This window comes from Odontomachus brunneus, unplaced genomic scaffold (genome assembly GCF_010583005.1).
Source record: "Odontomachus brunneus isolate Ranch 3 - 2012 unplaced genomic scaffold, Obru_v1 Obru_scaffold_038, whole genome shotgun sequence".
Lineage (NCBI taxonomy): Eukaryota > Metazoa > Arthropoda > Insecta > Hymenoptera > Formicidae > Odontomachus > Odontomachus brunneus.
The window spans coordinates 1,893,198-1,914,598 of NW_022639488.1; the positions used below are offsets into that span (position 1 = coordinate 1,893,198).

Consider the following 21,401-nt stretch of genomic DNA (forward strand, 5'->3'; position numbering starts at 1 on the left):
CGCAATATTCTAGTTGCGAACGGATATTCGTAGGTCATTATAACTTTGTATACTATTGAAATTGTCAACTATATTCGTGACATTCTATGAAACTTGCAAACAGTTTCTCAGGGTCCGCGAAACATTCGTCAACTGTATATCTAAACTATACAAAGAGAATTATCTTACTTTTATACAAGGTACCGTACTTTACATATGAGTTATTTCCAAATTGAAATTACAAAAAAATTTTTTATCTTCAGGTAAACAAAATATGGCATGTAAAACAGGCATGGCATATAAAAGAGGCATGGACATTATGTCCATCATTATGGATGTGCAAAAATTGCACGCCGATTCTACTTGGATGAACGGCGATATCAATTATAATAATTTCTTTTATCCAAATATTTGTCACGTTTGCAAAAGTAAAAATTATGGTATTTTGATAGAATGCGATAAGTGTTACATGATTTCTTACTGTAGTGAAAAACATAAACAGAAACATTTTGAACAACACCAGCAATTTTGCACATTTATAACAAAATTCTTAAGAGAGAAAGACGGATTGGGTAAAACGGAATGGGGTATTCGTCATTCAGAAACGCCCGAATGGATTGAGTCAAGAAGAATATTTTTGGATGTAATCACGCAAAGGCTACCACGCAGTCTGGAGACGTACGAAATAGAAATGATCATTTTCGCAAAATCATGTCTTATTTGTCACCAACAAATTGATATACATCCCTGTAAAAGATGCTATTCCGCCAACTTTTGCCTTATTCATATGGAAGATTTTTTTATCAATCACGCATCAAAATGCGGAAACTTGATGTTATGTCTCAATCTAGATATCCTAAATATCATACCTACAGATTTTAAACGATTAATTGAATTTCCATGTGAGGTTAAATATTTCTATAACATGTATCAATTTGCTTCCAATTATGTGAGCTGTCCTTATATCGACTTGAACAATTTTGACCGAAATCTTACAAAATTCGCATATTTCTGTTCCGATTATGTATCAGGACCATTCACGATGTATGAGGTGATGAAAAATACACAGTTATTAAATCTTTCAAATATGGCGGAACCTCAAATTGTTATTCACGTAATATCAGCAAACTCTATTGAAAATAAATATATGAAGGCTTGGGAATTTCTCCAGCATGTTTTAGGTAAAATAAAGGAGCTAACAGTTGTACTGATAGGAGAAAAATTAAAAGCTCAAGATATAAGTTTGGAAAGTTGTGACAGCTGCAAGTCTCGAAATCAGAGGACTAGTATCGTATGTCGTCCTGGATCTTACCAAGAGTACACGACTGATTCGACATTTCAGCGACCAAATGTGATCATAATATTTCAAGCACATTTTGATACAACAAACACCTGGCAGGAAGATAGCTTATTAACACCGCAGCGTATGAACTGTCCATATATTCTAACAGCCGGATCGCAATCTATAGCGGAAGAGAACATAAGTAACATTCGAAAGATTATAAATATAGATCCTCTATATAATGCACCAAACAGTTTTAGGTCCCTTTATCCATGCAGACTGTTGCACACTGACTGTGTCGGTTTTCGTAATTCGCATGTAACTGTGTATCAGAATTTACATCCTTCATAAAAACCATTTTAAACGATATGAAGCTCTCTTATGTGATTCCCATATGACTTGTATTATTGTAAAAAATACAAACAATATATTGCCCTCATTACTTATGAACATTTTTATAAAATATAATCTATTTTTATGAATTATGCATATTTCTAATAAAGAACTTATTTAACTGCTTTCTCTTTCTTTTTTGTTGTTATTGTCCTATTGTTATTATAGTCTTTTAATCAAAATATGTTGATAGTGATAAACGAGTACATCAAATGTATGAAAGTATCCCAAAACAGCATGTTACTTTTGTACGTACACAAGCGCATACACACGTGTATATACAGGATGCCTCATTTTAAATTACGCATAGAAATTTTTCGAAAATCAAGAGTTTCATTGAAACATGTTGCAAACAAAATTAATAGGGTTTCAAGAGGATGCTTGATGGTGCTACTAATTTAATCCTGAATAACTCTGCTAAGATTACATAGAGTTACTAAAATACTACTACGATTTAGCCGGAATCCGGCACGATCGAGCGCTTCGTACATTCGCGTCAGATGACGCAGGTGCTCGGCCTCGTCGTTGCTCGCGATTAGGAGGTCATCCAGGTAGACGATCACATTCGCCCTTAAGAGGACGCTTGATGGTACTACTGATTTAATCCTGAATAACTCTGCTAAGATTACGTAGAGTTACTAAAATATTACTGTTTTAACTATTGAAAATTTATATTAAAACTATTTATAAAATTAACGAATAGGTTTTCTATAATTTTTCAATAGTGTTGTAATAAGTATACGATAGTATTCTAATATATTTCTATAGTGCTTCAATAATTTTTATATATTGCTCTAAGTAGTTTTTTCTTATAGCTTTTTTACGTAAGGGTGTATACGCTGAATGACGAAGAAATTCGATTAATAATGTTCTGTATTAGTAATGTAATCTGTGTATATTGATCTCAGAAAGCACAGAAAATTCAAAAGAAGTCAAAGTTACTAATGTACCATTTTCCGAATTTATTTTCAACATTAATATGTTATAATATATTATAACGTAATATATTAATATTACAAATAATGTATCCGTTATCGTAGGCGAAAAAAATATCAGACACAGAATTTTTGTCATGTACTAGTCTATTTTGAACCGCGAATATACTCATGATTGTGATCCAAACAAATCTACCTTTATACAAAGAAAATGAAAACATGCTCCAAGTTCACGCGTTTACCTTGCGAGTGGAATTGTACTAAAATTAATGTTTTTATAAAAAATATTTTATTTGTAAAACAACACAAGATTAACAAATATACTAATGACGAATATTGTTTAAAATACTATTTTCCACAAAAAAGTGATATCACATAGATAGGCTAGAAGTCCCTATAACATAGAATCTATTAATATTGATTATATAACATAGAATCGCTCGCCTAGTTTTGTATAAACAAGCACTGTATAGTGGCAGTGTATACATGTATATGTATATTTATGTAGTTTATGCTTATCGATAAAATGCGATAAAACTTTCTGGCTACAAACTGATAAAAATAAAATTAATATTATTATTAATATTCATATTAGCATTATTTCAAAACATAACTCTTTGATAACATAAAAGTAAATCTATTACATAATATATTATAACTATAATTAATGTTTCTATAAAAAACATTTTATTTGTAAAACAACATGAAAGAATATTAGTGAGGAATATTGTTGTTTAAAAGTCTATTTTCTACAAAACAAGTAATATCCAGGGTCGAATAGTAACTAGTTAAAAAGTTAAAAGTTAAGTTATGGCAGAATTTTTATGTAAAAAATTTTTTTCCATGGGTTACGGAGCCATGAGATTATGTAAGTTATGGGGTTATGTAAATAAGTTTATATGTTCAAATAGGTTATAGGGTTTAAAAGCTGAAGTTTAATAGATTTTTATTTGATTTTTCTAGTTATTAGCTTTTAATAGCTCAAATTATGGGTTTTTTGAGGTTATGTCAAAATCCTGATCTGATGGGGCTAAATAGGCCACGGATTTAGATTCAGCAATCCCAAAAACATATGGTAGATATAGTCAGACCCCCAGATCAAAACAAAAATTTTTTTTTGTGTGGCTGTGTTATGTATAATTTTATATAATTTTATATAATTATATATAAAAAATTTTTCATTGGGAATTACTCAGAGACATGACTTTAATAACAAATGTGAAAGTCCAGGTTATCAAAGATGTATAAGTTATATAAATAATTACTTATTTTTCTGAATTTAATAAAGAATTATGTTACAAATTAACAAAACGAGTACCTTTTTACTGACGCACGTTACGGTATCTACGGAGTTGGAAAGATTCAATCGAATACGAAAGTATCCAGCTTTGGATGTGCAAGAGCCTGTTACGAACACTTCGCCCTGTAGCTCGAGAAACGGCAAAAAATTTTATATTATTGAATTTCCAAATTTACTCTGAGTAATTCGATTATATTATTGATATATGTATAATTTAGAGTAATTCGATTATATTATTGATATGGATATTATAGTGCAATGGAAACAAAAATTCAATATTTGAAATTATACATTCAGAGTAATTTGGATATTTGAATCTTTTTTACATAGACTTTTATTGGCCCTTCTTTTAGTTATCTTTGAGAAAAAAAATTTAGTTACTTGCATTAAGAGAATAGATATTTAAGAAATAGAGTATTTATCCGGAATAAGTACTATAATAATATGTTTACTTATATCAAAATATAAAATATTTTTGAAATAAGAAAATATATATTTTCTTAAAACCTTAGTTTTTTTATAAAAGCAATAGTTTATTTTGTTTTAATAAAAGGATTTGGATTTAAGGAAACATATTATTAGTACCCAACGAATAAAAATTCATTTTTTTTACTTTTTAGACATTTTTCTCTCAGTGTAGATATTAGGATTAACTAAATTAATCTGAAATTATTAACTAAAATTTTAAGATTATACAGGGTGTCTGATAATTGTAACGCACCAACTCCATAGGGTCGTAGAGCTAAGTGAGAGGATCAGAAAAGTCCTCTTCCATTTAGCGATAACGTGTCTAGTTTGTTAGTAACAACCGCGTTTGTCATGCCAATTGCGGCCTATAGACGCTCCGCGACGAGCTGTGTGCGTCGAGGCTGAGCGGTAAAGCCCGTATCAGACTACCGACTACACAGGCCGACCCGACTGCCGACTACGACTGCCGACTCTCAATGGACCAATCACAGTGAGGCGCTGACTCGGCGCCTGTGCAGTCGGTAGTCTGATACGGGCTTAACGCGGCTCGCGCTGACGTCTCGACGCTTTGGATGCTTACGATATCGAGTGCAGAGCGAGTAAGAGGAAGTAGTATCTATTCCCATCTATAACTAATATATTTTATGGCTACTCTTGCTTTGCTCTATTCTCTTTTATCCACAGGGGAACAATATGACTGCGTCGGACGACACAATTGATGTAGCATACGTCTACGTCAATCCTTGTGCGTTGACTTCCGACACCGACTTACGTCTACGATACTGTCGGAAACGATTGCGACAATTTTTGTGCCCAGAGGGTCGGTCATGAATCTTTTCACCTAATGTAAACTCGTGAAAAATAAAAAATCTAACCTTGAAAATATGGAAATGTACACTTCACAAATTTATATTGGAGGAAAGGATTTACGATCGCATTCAAGTACTGCAAAACACTTCTCATAGTTTCATAATAAGGAAAAATATTAAATAATTGAAAAAATCCAGAGTTCTCATATGAAAAGATTCATGATTGATGCTTTGGCCCTTGATGTGCTTACGCAGTCATATTGTTCCTGTGGATAAAAGACAAAACAGAGCAGAGCAAGAGCAGCCATAAAATATATTAGTTGCAGATGGGAATATGTACTATTCTCTCGGATCCAGTTTTCACTCGCTCTACACTCGATATCGTAAGCAGCCTTTGACGCTGCCGGCGCGCGGCGAAGCGACGATGAACGCGCTACGTTACCGCTCAGAGTGCCATTACATGAAGCGCAGAAACGCGGAAACGCGGAAGACAAAATTTTACTAAATTTCCGCGTTCCGCGAATTAAATCATTTCTTCCCGTATATTGAAAAAGCGGAAGACCCAAAACTCTTCTCTATTGTCTTTTCATCCAAGGTACCAAGGTATGAATTCCAAAAAAATATCAGGTCCGAACGTGTTTGAACACGTCTTAATATAACGGCGGTTAGGTTGAACAACTTGTGACGTTGAACTTGTGATAACTTGTGACAACTTGTGACAATGGATTTTTCCGCGCTTGTTCCGCGACTTTATTTCTCCTTATATTACATGAAGCACAATTTGCGCGGAAAAGCGGAACGGTTTGGAGAACAAATAAACATCTGTATTTATTTTTTAAAATTGTATTAACTTAATTTACTGCAATTTTTACTAATATGTTTATCTTTTCAGCTTATCTGTTGAATATAAGCATTTTAATTAATAAATACCGTTAAAAATTAATATTTTATAATTCCCCATGCCGCTTTTCCGCTCAAAATATGCCTCATGTAATATAAGGCAATCAAAACAGACGCGAAACGCGTAGCGGATCTAGTAAGATTTTGTCTTCCGCGTTTCCGCGCTTCATGTAATGGCACCTTCAGCCTCGATGCACACAGCTCGCCGCGGAGCGTCTATAGGCCGCGATGGGCATGACAAACGCCAAACTTTATAAAGTTGTTACTAACAAACTAAACGCGTTATCGCTAAATGGAAGAGGACTTTTCTGATCCTCTCGCTTAGCTCTACGCCCCTATGGAGTTGGTGTGTTACAATTATCAGACATTCTATATAATAATCTTAAATTATTAATTTGTTGAGTAATTCGAAATTATGTATGCTGAGTGATTAACCTCAGTATACATAATCACCCTAATAGCACGCAATGTTCAGGGAACGTCCAGTGGATATCCATAGAACATAAAATGTTCTCTGAATGTTTTCTGGATGTTCTCTGGACGTCTTTTGAACATGCGTGCTATTAGGGCAGCTATTATGTATACTTGATAATTGAGCTTTTTCTTTACATCGCATTATAATATTCGTTCATAGGCTTTTATTGGCTATAGTTTGATTATTTTTAATTTCATTGATGTTCAAACTCACGGAGGACTTCTGATTGATCGCAGTCTCGCACGAAATTTCTTTTCCGGGTTTGCGCACGTGCAAATAATAATAATTCCCTGGCAGAATGCAGGCGATTACGACGGGTGCACGAAACACCGGATGTGTCAAGCTTGTTTTTCCTTTCTGCCACAGCTCAGAAGTTTCCTTGTCGTTCCGTTGAACGTCGACCACTCTTCGTAATATCTCGGCGAGCTACCGGTGAACGAAAGACCGGAGAGAAATGCAAATGTTTTGAACGAGAACAATCGCGAGGATTTTAATTCTTTGCGGTCCAAATTGCTTTCGACTTTTTTGTTTAACCGATCCCCATGAAAAGTTATTCACCATCGAGTGGTTTGTGCTTATTCCAATATATCAATACTTAACTAATGCAAAATATATATTTACAATAATATATAGGGCGTCCGGTAACTCACAAAGAAGTCGCGGAGTACAAGTAAATTAAATCAAACAAAACAAAAAATTCCTTTATTATTTGACGAACAACCATGTAAATTTGAAGTTATTAATCAAAGAAGATTCATGAATAATCACGCGCCATACGGTAGATGAACTGTAATGGCGATGTTTATCGCTGTATGCTTGGATAATAGGTCAAAATGAACAAAACAGTCCTCTGTCTAAGTCATTTTTCAAATTTATCTAACAAGGGGAACACGAGGTGATTGCTCCGGGAATTTTGATGCGCTTTTTACAGGCTGTTCTTGGGCGAAAAAAATCGACACGTGTCTGGCCGTTTCAGTCAATGGGCCATAGTTTCAAAGAAATCAATTTTTAAAAATAACTTTAGTCGGTTGTGACACACTTACTTTGTTCGGTCGTCATTACTGAACAGTAGCACAATAGGTAAGACGTTAGCTTCGTACACAGTATGTTGCGTGTTCAAATCTCATCTGATACACCTTTTTTTTTATTAAAAATTTGTTCTTATCTATAATTATTTATATTATTGTAGATTTACGAAAAAGATTATTTATTTAATTATATTGATATATTTTTTTTGTAAATAAAATTTAAAAATTTTTTAATAATTATTGTAATAATTTCAAAAATCTGAATAAAGAAATATTATTATCTTTATAAATTTCATTTTAATTTAATATAGATGCTTAGTTATTAATTAAAAAAAATTAGTGCATTATTGTGTACAACTATCTACCAATCTCCTTTAATTGATAACTAAACGTGTATGTAATCATTTGAAAAGTGATAGAAAACCTTTTTGTTCATTTTGACCTAATATATAAACATACAGCGGCAGATATCGCCCAGTTCCCGTATAGCACGTGATTATTTACGGATCTTTTCTTTGATTAATAACTTAGAATTTTATATGTTGCTCGCAAAATGATAAAGGAATTTTTCAGTTTGATTTAATCTACCTGTACACCGCGGCTCTTCTGTGAGTATCGGACACCTTGTATTTATGTTGAGTTTATTATTAATTACTTATGACGATTAATAATAAATAATTATTAATAATAATGATTAATTATTATAAAATTATTAATAATGATCAATATTATTATTAATAATCAAGTGTTTTTTCGTATCAATTAAAACAAGACGCGATGGGCACATTCGACGTAGAAGAGATCGCAAAGAATTAAAAGCGCGTTTTTAAAGTACAACTGTTTCACTAACTCTCTCGCCGACCTCCGCGCTACTGAAATAAATGTGTTGCGAGGACTCGGCGCGGAACTTTTTGGAGTATTTCGTCACGGTACCAGCGGCGAAAATAAACGGATCGTTCGTACGACACTCCGGGTCTATAATCAGCGAGTCGTTGAAAATGAGACCGGCACGGCAGAATGCTGAAAAGTGAGCTCCGTGTGAAACACACGAGTGTATCTTCACGAATCGGCTCATGAGCGACAACGAGTGCGAGCCGCTCACCTAAAAACGCGTCTAAGTTGATCGTCTTCTCGTGAAAGTTCAGAAGAACGTCGCAGACTATCGTTCTCATCTCGCCATCTTTTTCAATCGTGACACTTTTGATCGCAATCTGTTCATCTGCATCTTGCGTCAGAGTCCAATCGATCATGTACCATCCGGATAGTATTTGGACTCCGCTCCGTAAAATGGCATTCGTTATCGCCTGGTCCACCTTATAAACACGTAATTGTGTTTCTTTAGAATGATATTTATGATTGAGAAGCAGAGGAGTCCGTGCGCAGCAAGTTGGCCCAAAAGTCATGTCGACTATGCGTTTTATTTATGTATTGTAAAAAAAATAGTGGAAGGAAAATCGCAAAATGTTCTTTTTAGAATACAAGTACTTTTTATGTTTTTATGTTTCTTGTGTTATATTTTAAAGAAAATATTTTACCTTTTTCCTACACGAAGAAAAATATCGTAGTAAAGATTACAACAAAATTTTTATAATCTTGAATCATACACACAGTTATGATCAAAATTACTGTATATTAGTTTAAAAATATTATGAACGTTTCAATTCTTACAAAATTATTATAAATTACTTGACTCTTTTTTTGAGATTGTTAAATTTACTATTTTTATAACAATTTATATATACTATAGTACTTTATATATCATTATACTACAATATTACAGTAATACAATTTACAGAAATATAATTTTGATATAACAGAATAATATTTGATATTACAGAAATATAATTTTGATATAATTTTTAGTATAATATGTCCTTCATATACACTTAATGCATTGAGAAAATATCGCAGTAAAAATTACAAACCAAATTACAACCAACTTTTTGTAATTTTTGACCGTATAGAATTATGATCTAAATTACAGTATATATATTTAACAATGCACATTTAATTTTCATACAAGTTTAATTTTTTACTACAAGATTTTAATTACTTGAATGATTTTTATATCATGTTTTTTATATATTAGGTATAGACTATTTACTATTTCTAATATTTACTATTTCTATAGTAACTTATACGGTATAGTTTCATTGAAAATATTGTGAAAAAAAATATAATTTTAACATAGTTTTTATTATAATATTTTCTTTGTATACCGTTGCTTTCACAATAAATCCCTAAACGAAACACATAGACAACATGACCCTTGAGCCAACTTGACTTATAGATCGATTTTGTAACTTTTAACGACGGTATTGTTATCGTTATTATGTTATCGTTGTATAGATTTAATACATTGTAGAAAAGCTGCGCAACTATCCTAGTGACATCATCGTTATGAAGTTAAAAAATCTTCTCTATTCCGTATAAGAGGATGCTAAAGTGGATGAACTTAAAAAATGTTAATAATGTTAAGCCGATTATCACTAACACGATCATAATATACTTTTCGTATTTCTTATACATATAGATCTTATATACAGTCTGTCAAGTAAGAGCGTGGTCGGTCTTACTTACAGTTGGTAAAAGGTATCGCCCTAAATCTTTTGTGAGTCGATAGAGGGAACCTCTCTCTTTGATGCACTATTAAGAAAGATTTAATTGTCATTGATGTTTTGTAAAAGAAACACGTTGAACGTCATGAGTGCCAAAAAGCGTCGCGCTACGAAGCTGTGTTCTTTTGCACTCCCCCGAGTCCGAAAATGTCGCAATCAGCGGCTGCTAAATACATGAAAAAGTCGAAAACATTCGTACAGAAGTGAGTGCAGCGATATAAATGTTGATGATTTACCGGAACGTGGCTCAATAAGCAAAGTGCATAAGAAAAGCGAAAAACAAATAGTGAATATGTTTTCACAGAATTCTGGTTTAACACTGCGTCAAGGACAAACAAAATTGAAGCAGAAAGGTTTATATTTATCGCACGAAACTATCCGAACCTGTCTCCTAGCTCAGAACATGAAATGGCAACATAATAAAGAAACCTCTGTTGACTAAAAAAACATGTGAAGAAACGACTCGCTTGGGCGAGCGAGAACATTGATCGAGATTTTAGCAATGTAATTTTTACCGACGAATGCTCTGTATGGGCACGTTGTATCCTCACGCGAGCCTGGTCAACCCTTACCAACAGGCTTGTCTAGCGACCCGTTAAATACAAAGGTTCATCTTTGGAGCTTCTCAGAGCAGGAGTTCGGCACTTTGCACCTGTTTACCTACAACCTGAATACCGAGAAAATGGTGAGAATTTACAAAAAGGCTTTGTTATTGTCTGTCAAACGTTGATTCATCAACAAAAATGAGGACTGGATTCTGCAGGAGAACGACGATCCCAAATATCGCAACAAGCTCTATACCGAGTGGAAAAAGCAATCTAGCATCGTTACACTGGATTGGCCGTCGCAGTCGCCCGATGCTAATCCTATTGAAAATGTATGGGCATACATGAAGTACAAGCTTCGTGGAAAACACACGTACACTTTGCAGCAATTATCTCGCGAGATTCGTCGGATTTGTAGGTCCTTGCCACTAGAATATGCCGTCAATTTGGTTGAAATCATGCCTCAGAGATGCCAAGCATTTATCGACGCCGATGACTGAACGCATTATTAACAAAATTGTATCTTTCTTTTCATCGAGTACAATGCATATATGTATGTGAAAATTTTGTTTAATAATTTTTTTTATAAATTAACCCGACTACGCTCTTACTTGACAGACTGTAAATGCGTGTTGTTTTGATTCATCATGTTAGCAGAATATCTAACAATGCATATTTAGAAATCTTTCTGCAAATTTTTCTGCACATTTTCTAAGCTTCTCTAAATACAATTTTAAAAATACAGAAATGTTCCTTGAATTTTTCGTTAGCGGAACAAATGAAATCCAATACGTACAAGTTCTGCAGAACGTTTATATCAAGTAAATATTTATGCCGATTGCCCAAATTCAATTTTAAAATTTTGTGTTATTTTCATCACGTGTTGAACAATACTTCAATTCGTTATTACACGCACTTTCAGTAAAAGTATTTATAATTCTGTGCAATCAATATATATGATGTAAACTTTGCAAAAAAAATCAGTATTTCGTCGATAAAGTTTCTAGTATGGCAATCCTTTAATTGTAATTGTTATCGCGGTGCAAATTATTTTTTATCAATAACGACTTGGTAATGACTCTGAGAGAAAAAAGTTACAAATGGTTACAACTTTCATTATTTCACTCATCAAGTTTTAAAGACGTTGCTTGTTTGTTTTCTAAATTTCCTAAAAAAGAATTCAATTGGAAATATATATAGAATGACGAATAGATCACTCGAATTGGAGTGATTCCAATTCTAATCTATCTTTTGAATGGTCGAGTGAATATTTCCATTCGGAATTAAGAAGTGAATATTTGAAACAAATTCAGCTCTCTCTCTCGCTCTCTCTCTCTCTAATCGCTTTAAGACAATTTGTATGGATTAAGAATTAGTTTAAATTTGAGTGAAACATTTACTTTTTTCAAACAATAAATTAAGGACTATTAGAGTTAACGCACAGGTTGTATAGTGCTATTATAAACTATTAAAACATAGTGACACAATCTCGCAATGAGAACAAATTTTATTAAAAATCAACAGGTTAAGTTGCGATCAAACTGTTTGATCGCAACTTAACCTGTTGATTTTTAATAAAATTTGTTCTCATTGCGAGATTGTGTCACTATGTTTTAATAGTTTATGATAGCACTATACAACCTGTGCGTTAACTCTAATGGTCCTTAATTTATTGTTTGATATACTCAAGAAGAGTTTTTTAGTTATATTATTTACTTTTTTATGATGTTAAATGATAGTCATTATAGATTTGACAAAATTCTTACTCGTTTCCAGCGGGATTTTACTTTAAAAAGTTCAGAGAATATAATTCTCTTCGATGTGCACAAAGATACTGTGTACTGTATATATATCTACACAACACAAATGTTTAAAATAGCTTTTAGAGCTAAAAAACGTCTAAAGCAAGTAGAACGTTTTGTACACGTTAAATGTCTAAAAGACGTCTTATAGACGTCGTTTTAAGATGTCTTAAAGATATCTTCTAGATATTTATGCTGTTTAGGTCGTATACCTCTCGGTCACAGCAGAAAGCGTCGTCACACGTGTCATTGGAATTCAGGCTCGGCTTGATCAACGTGACCCACGAAGGATTCACGCCGAACATGATCAAACCATGAAGCGCACAGTAGCAGTCAGCATTGCGACCGTAAAACAATATCGCTCCTGTGATTTTGGTTACATTATTAAAAAGCATCGCCAAATAATCTGTTAATTGCATCGTTATCCGTGCTACACCCACTTCTCTCTTTAAGATCCTCCGTTAACCACTGAATCTTTTTTAAGCAAATAGACGCTTCCGTATCGTCGTTTATGGTTAGGCAATTCCATGGCAATTTCATCTGACTTTCCACAATTGCTTCTTCCCTTTGAAAGTAATTACAATTACGATATATAGAACGTTGTTTCATGAGAAGCAAGAACTTCTATTAATAGTTCTTATTTGAAATTTGTACGACGTGAAACAGACAGATCTAAGTTTCAAACTATACAGAGTTTTTCATTCAAGTCATATTTCATTTGAATTTTATTTAAATCATCTCTTATTAGTTTTTATTTTTATATTTTATTAATTTTTATTTATTAGCTTTTATTTTTATTTTTTATTTGAATCATTTATTCTCTTACTGAAATTCGTGACATTATATTTATAATCGCGATTTAACTAGAAAACTCACATCTAATTTTCAATTTAGATCTGAATATCTCACTTAAATTGAAATATTAATATTCGTTACTTTCAAGTAACAAATATTATTACTAAAGTTGCCGTTGTTGCTGTTATTACTCGATCGTTATTGTTCTTTCTTTACTTTATGACCCGATATCTTATTTCGCTTTGATATAATCCCCAATCTTTTTACTCGATAATACAATTATTTATTTTTAAACTTTACCCTCGCTTCCGCGTTTTCATTTCTTCTCGCAACGTTGGTCGTTGATACTGCAGGCCACAAGTTAATACTAAATAATCGTACGCGAGATTCCCTTGATTCATCACGGTCACGTATTTCTCCTTCCTGGCGTGAGAGAGTTCGATTATACACATCGTGCACGAAGATAAAACCCTAGCTCGTTTAATTAAATGAAATTTAAATGAAAACTCGATGATAAGAAAAGATATCTCTGTGACTGTAAACATTCATCTGAACATTTAGCAGTGTCGGACACTAATCGTTCAAAATTTTAGTTGACTGAAAAATAATTGACAAATCAATGATCAAAATCAATCAGTTATCGGTATATAACAAGAAATAATATTAATTGATTGAGAAAATTAATTATTAGTCAGTATATGATCTAAAAAATTAAACTTTGATATTCAATATGAACTCTTGAGACAATAAAGGTATTTAAGTTAAGACTCCTAAATATATAAAAAATAATGCGAAATAAAAAAATATTTCTGAAAAAAGTGGTAGGATTTCAAGGGAGAAGTATGATAGTGCTATTAGCTCTTGAGTTTGTGATGGACACGTCAAAGTCTTTTTAAGATCAGTTTAAATTATTTTAATGGAATCATACGATTTTTTTAACACAAGTCGATTTCTAGAATCATTCTGCGTATTACTGACATAAAACCATCGAAAAGTGAATACTTTTCGAGATTTTTATATTTTGTTCTAATATTTTTCAATACAAGATATGAAATACCTCATAAAATATTTACTTTCCAATAATCTTACCGTAATACTTTGGATCTAGACTGAATAAAATCGATTGTTGTAAGAAAAGGCAGGTACGTTAAATAAAATTTCATTGCATTTTGCAGATTCATTGAGCGTGCAAAGTTTAGTATGACTGATCAATTTCTCTCGCCATTACCTCGACAAGTTCCGCAATGCGCACCTTATACTCAATAAGAGAATTTGTTTTTTAGTAATTCTCAAGAAATATACAATATACTACTATTGGAATACGTTGCACTATTAATCAAAATAAAAGTACCGCAATCTCAATCAATCTCATCAATTATTTGACTGTACAACTAAATTTTCGTCTGGTCCCCAGAAAACTGAAAATTCAAAATAAAAAAGCAGTTTTGATGATATAAAATTACAAATAACTTAAATGATTAGAAATTTATAGCAATAAAAATTAAAACAAGCTTTTAGCTAACAACAACGTCTTTTCTTCTCAGTGTCATATAAATACAAATAAATGAACAAATATTTATTTGTATCTATTTGTATTTAAATGTGACACTGGGAAGAGTAAAATCACTATTGCTCCAAGATCAGGTTGCTTTGTCTCTTACACGGAGAAAAATAATTTGCTGGCCCAGCAAATTTTGTGCTGGTCTAGCAAAGTCTTTTCGTTATTATATGGACAGCAAAAAGACTTGCTAAGAGTATTACTCTCCTACCAAGTAGGAATCGTATACGTTTCTCCAGTACGGAAAAATGGCCCGATTGGGTCGATACCGAAAAGCGGATGTCCGGTTTTGATACTGGCTCAGTACTGGGTCTAATATAAAAAAACTGTATTATTGGTACTGGCTCCATACTAAGGTTAGATACTGGATAGTCGTACCGTATGTGTACTGGGGCGTTACCGAAAAGTGTTTGTCGTTTTCGGTTGTGATATTAACAATTGTACAAATAATAAAAATTACTAGGAATCGATACTGGCCCAGTATTGGGAATAGGTACTTCCCTAGTACTAGGAACAATATTTTTTTTATATTGGTATAGTACTGATTTTCGGTTCTGTGACAGTACTGTTTTCCGATACTGGCCTTTTTCTATCATCCCAGTATCACACTAATACTAAATCCGTATTGGCATCTGGTACTATGCCAGTAACATTTACCATAAATCGGTACTGGGCCATAAATCGGTTTGATGCCAGTAGTAAATTCTTACTTGGGTAATCACTATTTGCTAGATATAATTTGCTGAATCTACAAATTATTTTGCTATAAGAACCATGATAGATTTATATAAGTAGTTGCAGTTTTGCTCCGATAGCAAATAAATTTGCTAAGGATGCATTATTTTGTATCAATAGGAAATTAAAGTGATTCTTAGGACAAATACACTCAACAAATGTTTTCTATCCTGGCAACGAAACTACTTTTGCTCTGATAACGAATAATTTGTAAAATTAGTTACGTCAACTAAATTTTTTATGTCACTACGAATATACAGTAGCAACGACGATTTTGCTAAAAGAGCAAAATTATTTTTCTCCGTGTATTTTCCTGAATTTCTAATCACTTATCATTACGACAAGTCCAGTTTTTATATTTTGCAACGCAACCAACTGTCTTGAAAGATACAAAAACAAATAAATTAATTAATGATCCGGCATGCTGAACATATGATCACATTTTAAGAATAAGAAGTTACATTAACGGAGTTGCTTTCTCCGTATATATATCCAAGCGTATTGATTATCAGCGTTTCACGCGTGAAGAAAATAAAAATACCTGTCTAATGATAAATATATACGTATATATGTATCGGTTATCACAGTGACCGTTACCTGTTGATCGCTGTCATAGTCCCGTAAACAACATTAATCCAAGTTCTCAAGGCTACGCAACGGCGATATTCCGAGCAGAACGTGCCGCAGAATGGAAGCAATGAGATTTCCGTGCAACTTCGTTTGTTATCAAATGGCAGACCATGCGGCGATATCAACGTGAGGTTCGTGTAATGATACGATGATCTACGGAATTTCACGTTCACATCAGCCTTATCGATGGTTGAGGGAAAGACTTTCTTGCAGTCTCGGCCGTGTTACTGTGTTTATATAAGTTCGTCCACAGTGTATCCGCGTACTATGCTTTGTGAATTTACCGTAAAACGAGATACTCCGTGAAAGCGATACCGCAATCCGACGCCCCAACGACGATGATTCTCAGATGGATGGTCACGGGAGGTATCATCGACAGTCGCGGCGATGTCATGAATAGCGAAAACAAATCGTTGTCCGTTGTGTCATTCTCTGTCAGATTGGTTATCCCTGAGATATCTGGAAATCTGTATCCAGCTTGTCTACGAGGATTCACGGGAATCATGTCGTCCAGACAAGACGCCAAGGGACGCTTCCGTGTCTGCAAGTGATGCTCTGCATCAAAGGGAGTAAAACTCAACGCCTTCATTTCTGACAAGAAACGTCTCTCGCGGATCACGATTTTATCATCGCGTGGCTCACCAGGGCGCTCTCATCTTCGTGATGAAGTCGATAGAAGATTACCGTTAATCCACTCAGACGTGCAATCTCGCGGAAGAAGAAGCGATGATAAGCGAGGAAAATCGGCGTAAAAACGAAATGCAAGAGGCGTCCGTAATCATCTCGATGAATGCTTTGCACAGACACGTGATCTTCCACATGGTAACGGCTTCTAACGAAGTCGACTTGTTTTTCAGCACTGTATGCATGTGATCAGACAAAGTGATGAATACTGTTACCGACTTTCCAGCGAAATTTCATATTTTCACTGACAGATGCGCATATATATACAGGGTGCTTCAAAACTGCCGTACAGTACTTTAATAATATATTTTAAAGCTTACTTTTTGAATTTCTTGGAGTGAAATTTCACTCGAAAAATAGAGTGACCACTGAGTCATCCGATTTCGAGTGATGTTTTACTCATATAAAGTGAATTCTCCACTATTAGTCGTCAGGAGAATATTTTTACTCAAAATTGAAGAGTAAATCTAATATACGTCACAGAAATATATTCATTCCGACTTATTGAAACATTCGTTCATATGGAATTTTATCTAGTTTGAGTGAAACACTCACTTTTGCTATTTCACGTGGTCGTATTTTCATTATCGCTTCGAGAAATTTAAAAAAAATCTCTAAACAGTATAAAATAATTTTGATTTATTTTTAAGTTCTTTTCAGTCCTAAAGCAAAATATTTTAACATTTTTAAAAGTTTAAATTTTTTTACTTTAGGGATCACTAGGATAACAATATTTTTTTAGAATTTTTTATTTTTTATATTTTGCAGCGCAACCAATTGTCCAACTTGAAAGATACAAAAACAAATAAATTAATTAATGATCCGGCATGTTGAACATACGATTATATTTTAAGAATAAGAAGAGTCAAATTATAGATTATACTTGGAAGAAATATCTAGCCAACTAATTACTAGGAGTGAGGAGGTTATATACTTATAATCATAATCTAATATAGTTTCGTAATTTAATTTTCTCTATAATATTATTTATTTTATTATTTCATAATTTTTAATTATTTACTAAAAATTTGTCTTTAAAATAATAATTAATAAATTAATTAATTAATTTAATTTTCTCTATAATATTATTTATTTTATTATTTCATAATTTTTAATTATTTACTAAAAATTTGTCTTTAAAATTCATTAGACATTTATTTTTAAAGTCAGTTAAAAATAAAAATTTTGTCTTGTATTTCTAAATGTTCTCGAATTTTCAAGAAAATAATAAAATTACCCCATTTTTAGATCATTCATATAAATCCGGATAATGATACTAAAATCTAAGGGCAACATTCATAGTCAGATTTTTATATTTAAGATCGTCTTAAGTTCTTCAGATGCTCCATAGTCCATCATTCTCAATAAAACAATCAGTAATACAGCATTTAAAGATAAACTTAAGGCCATCCTAAATATAAGATCCGATTATGAATGTGACTACCAGCCTAAAAACCATGTAAATAACATACTGAATAAGTTACAAAATATTAGGTGAGTGCAGAAGTTTTGATGCGTTTCGTGATACAAATGTAGGCCAAGTAATTTATTAAAAACGATTTATTCATTTTACTAATTAATCCCTATTGTTTTCTATTATTTTCTGGCAGTAGTCGTATATCTTTATCATAAAATGTGGCCAGTTTTTCGTCTAGAAATGTAGTAGATCGTGAAAAGAAGCGAATTTTTTACCGTCCAATCTGTTTCATAACGACCGAGACAAATGATAATTTGATGGAGCAATATCAGAAGAATAAGGTGGACATAATTTAAATTGTGCAAACCATCTCTCGCAAGTTAGAATCGACACAACGATTCTTTCTAAACGCACCATATATGTTTTTTAGGATATTCAAACACTTGTTCCTCCTCAAAACTTGTACATTATAATTACACGCAAATAAACTCTATCAATATTTATTTTTAATTTTACTTCAAGACAGCACTAAACTGATACAAATCAAACCAATTTCTGTTTGTGACAGCTAAAAGTATGACCTTTTCAACGGTATATGATACGCCTGCATATTATTTATAAATGATGCTATAAAACTGAATGAGAACTTCGAGTTAACGGCGTACCACGGCCTCCGGAACTGAATCAACCATGACATCTTTAAGAAACACAAAAACTTTTGCACTCATCTAATATTTCATCTTAATATCTTAATATCTGTAACGATTCTCGAGTTAAAAGGGAGGATACAAGCGCAAAAAAACATACATATAGGACAAACTGTAAATATCCTCTTTTGCAGTCAGCTAAAAATACTGTTACTTTCCACTTGTTTTGAATGAGATTTTCCTCCAAGAAACTTGAAAAGTTTTTGGAACCAAAAATCCTATTGTAAAAATCTAGAGGCATCGGTACTCTCCGAATTATAGGCTGACGATGAAGACAAAAAGATGGTTTTTAACAAATTAAATTTTAGAAATATTGGATTTGACTTCCTGGTTGGAGCCGCGTTTTTTGTGAAATTATTTACAACATTGCAGAAACATTTTAATTCACTTCATCGGAGGGAGCACCCCGATACAAATAATTTTCAGAAACCCAAATGAATAACAAAGCTGCATATTTTAGCCGATTTTATCTGGAGAATACTTAAAGATAATTTTAACTGAAGGCTTAGTTATAAAATATGCAATATTAAAAACTGGAAAGTTGCAATAAACGATGATTATCCTCTCGATATTTTCGTATTAAGATTTTTAACTTCAATTAAGTTTCTCTATTCAAATATTATACATGGTGTTCCCAGGTTAAACGGTCAAACTTCATATATGAATTTAGGATCTCAAAACAAACAAAAACTTCCTCTGGAACGAAGCGTTTGTTTGCAAACGCTTCGTTCAAGAGATATCGACATTCTAAATTACAGAACTATACGAATGAATAATGTTGAAATAATATCGAAATAATTTATTATCTTTATTGTTTTACAATAATGACAATTTAAATATTATGTTAAATGTTTTATTCAAAATGATGGCCTCCAGCCCGGAGACAAGCATTGTATCTTGTATCGATGACAGAACGAATGGCTAATTGATATTGTGCTTCTGTAATTTCTTCGCACGCTTGCACAATTCTTCGTTGTAATGATTGAAGGTCATTACTTTACAACATAATAATTTATTACAACATTAATTAGAATACGTACGAGGCATGATTATAGTACGAGGGTACTAGTTTATCCCACGAAAACATTCAGTAAACTGACAATTATTTGATACGAAAGGAAAGAGCTTTGTTTACAGTGCAAACTATAGTTCTATAGTTCTATAGTATTAGGTGTACAACTTTGCTTCCGCCGTTTTTTTTCCGAAATTCGAGGCTTTATTGTAAAAAAACTGGTTATACATTTATGATTCAAAGTATTATCCATCGCTGGCCACTACTTTCTCCCATCTTTCGGGCAGCGTAGGAATCCTGCGTCGAAAAAACTGGTCATCTTTTGAGGCGATCCACGAATCGATCCAATTTTTTACTTTTTCATAAGACCGGAAGAGCTGGTCAGCCAGGTCGTGTGCCATTGATCGAAACAAATGATAGTCAGAGAGAGCAACGTCTGGAGAATACGGCGAGTGGGGTAGGACTTCCCATTTCAACGTTTCCAAGTATGTCTTGACCACTTTCGCAACATGGGGTCGAGCATTGTCATGCTGCAAAATCACTTTATCGTCTCTCGTTGTATCGCGGCCGTTTGTCTTTCAATGCTTGGCTCAAACGCATTAATTGCGTTCGATACCGATCGCCTGTGATTGTTTCAGTCGGTTTTAACATAATACTGTTGCGAGCGCGTCGCACCTGAAGTCCGCGGGTTGCGAGACGAGATCTTTGACAACGGTTGCTAAGAGTGTGTTTCGGCTGTTTGATTATAACAGCCGTGAGAGAGAGTCTCTCGACAGCTTGCAAACTGTCTGGATGTGCATTCCGAATCGAGAGTCTTATATCGCGCTGTTATTGCTTCATAATAAAGTTCCTTTTTCGTTTCGTATTCAAGTGTCTTATTCCTCTCCGAGTCCGCGAGTGTAACAATACACTACGCCGAGCTGGTCCCACCAAATACAGAGCATGACCTTGGAGCCGTGAATATTCGGTTTGGCCGTCGACGTGGAAGTATGGCCGGGAACTCCCCATGATTTTCTGCGCTTGGGGTTATCGTAATGAACCCATTTTTCGTCCCCAGTCACAATGCGATGCAGAAATCCCTTCCGTCTTTACCTTTCAAGCAGCTGTTCACAAACAAACAAACGCCGTTCAATATCTCTAGGCTTTAATTCATACGGCATCCAATTTCCTTGCTTCTGAATCATTCCTATGGCTTTGAGGCGTTTTGAAATGGCTTGTTGAGTCACTCCCAATGATCATGCCAATTCTTCTTGATTTTGATACGAGTCTTGATCAAGTAATGCCTCCAATTCTGCATCTTCGAAAACCTTCTCTCTTCCACCGCTATGC

General features: G+C 33.4%; 2 protein-coding genes across 5 annotated transcripts in view; both read right to left on the reverse strand.

The window, feature by feature from the left end:
* LOC116844018 (cilia- and flagella-associated protein 61-like) overlaps positions 1-9,220 on the reverse strand; it is an 84,242-nt gene extending 75,022 nt beyond the window's left edge. The window contains exons 1-4 of one of the 4 annotated variants that reach the window (XR_004377974.1): positions 8,672-9,107; positions 8,420-8,589; positions 6,755-6,967; positions 3,908-4,012 (exon numbers count right to left, since the gene is read on the reverse strand). Coding sequence is in view for 3 of the 4 variants with exons in the window: in XM_032815078.1 (XP_032670969.1) it covers positions 3,908-4,012; positions 6,755-6,967; positions 8,420-8,589; positions 8,672-8,972 (789 nt within the window). In the remaining variant the exon portion in view is untranslated. Of the gene's footprint in view, positions 1-3,907; positions 4,013-6,754; positions 6,968-8,419; positions 8,590-8,671 lie in introns of all 4 variants that reach the window. The other 3 variants (XM_032815078.1, XM_032815080.1, XM_032815079.1) reach the window with 3 other exon arrangements.
* Positions 9,221-12,346: 3,126 nt separating this feature from the next.
* The window catches only part of LOC116844034 (cilia- and flagella-associated protein 61-like), a gene marked incomplete at its 5' end in the record, with an annotated part of 13,474 nt that continues 4,419 nt past the window's right edge, over positions 12,347-21,401 (reverse strand). The window contains 6 exons of the mRNA XM_032815098.1: positions 12,347-12,898; positions 12,975-13,099; positions 13,630-13,752; positions 16,220-16,405; positions 16,537-16,793; positions 16,895-17,111. Of these exons, the coding sequence (XP_032670989.1) occupies positions 12,717-12,898; positions 12,975-13,099; positions 13,630-13,752; positions 16,220-16,405; positions 16,537-16,793; positions 16,895-17,111 (1,090 nt within the window). The remainder of the gene's footprint in view (positions 12,899-12,974; positions 13,100-13,629; positions 13,753-16,219; positions 16,406-16,536; positions 16,794-16,894; positions 17,112-21,401) is intronic.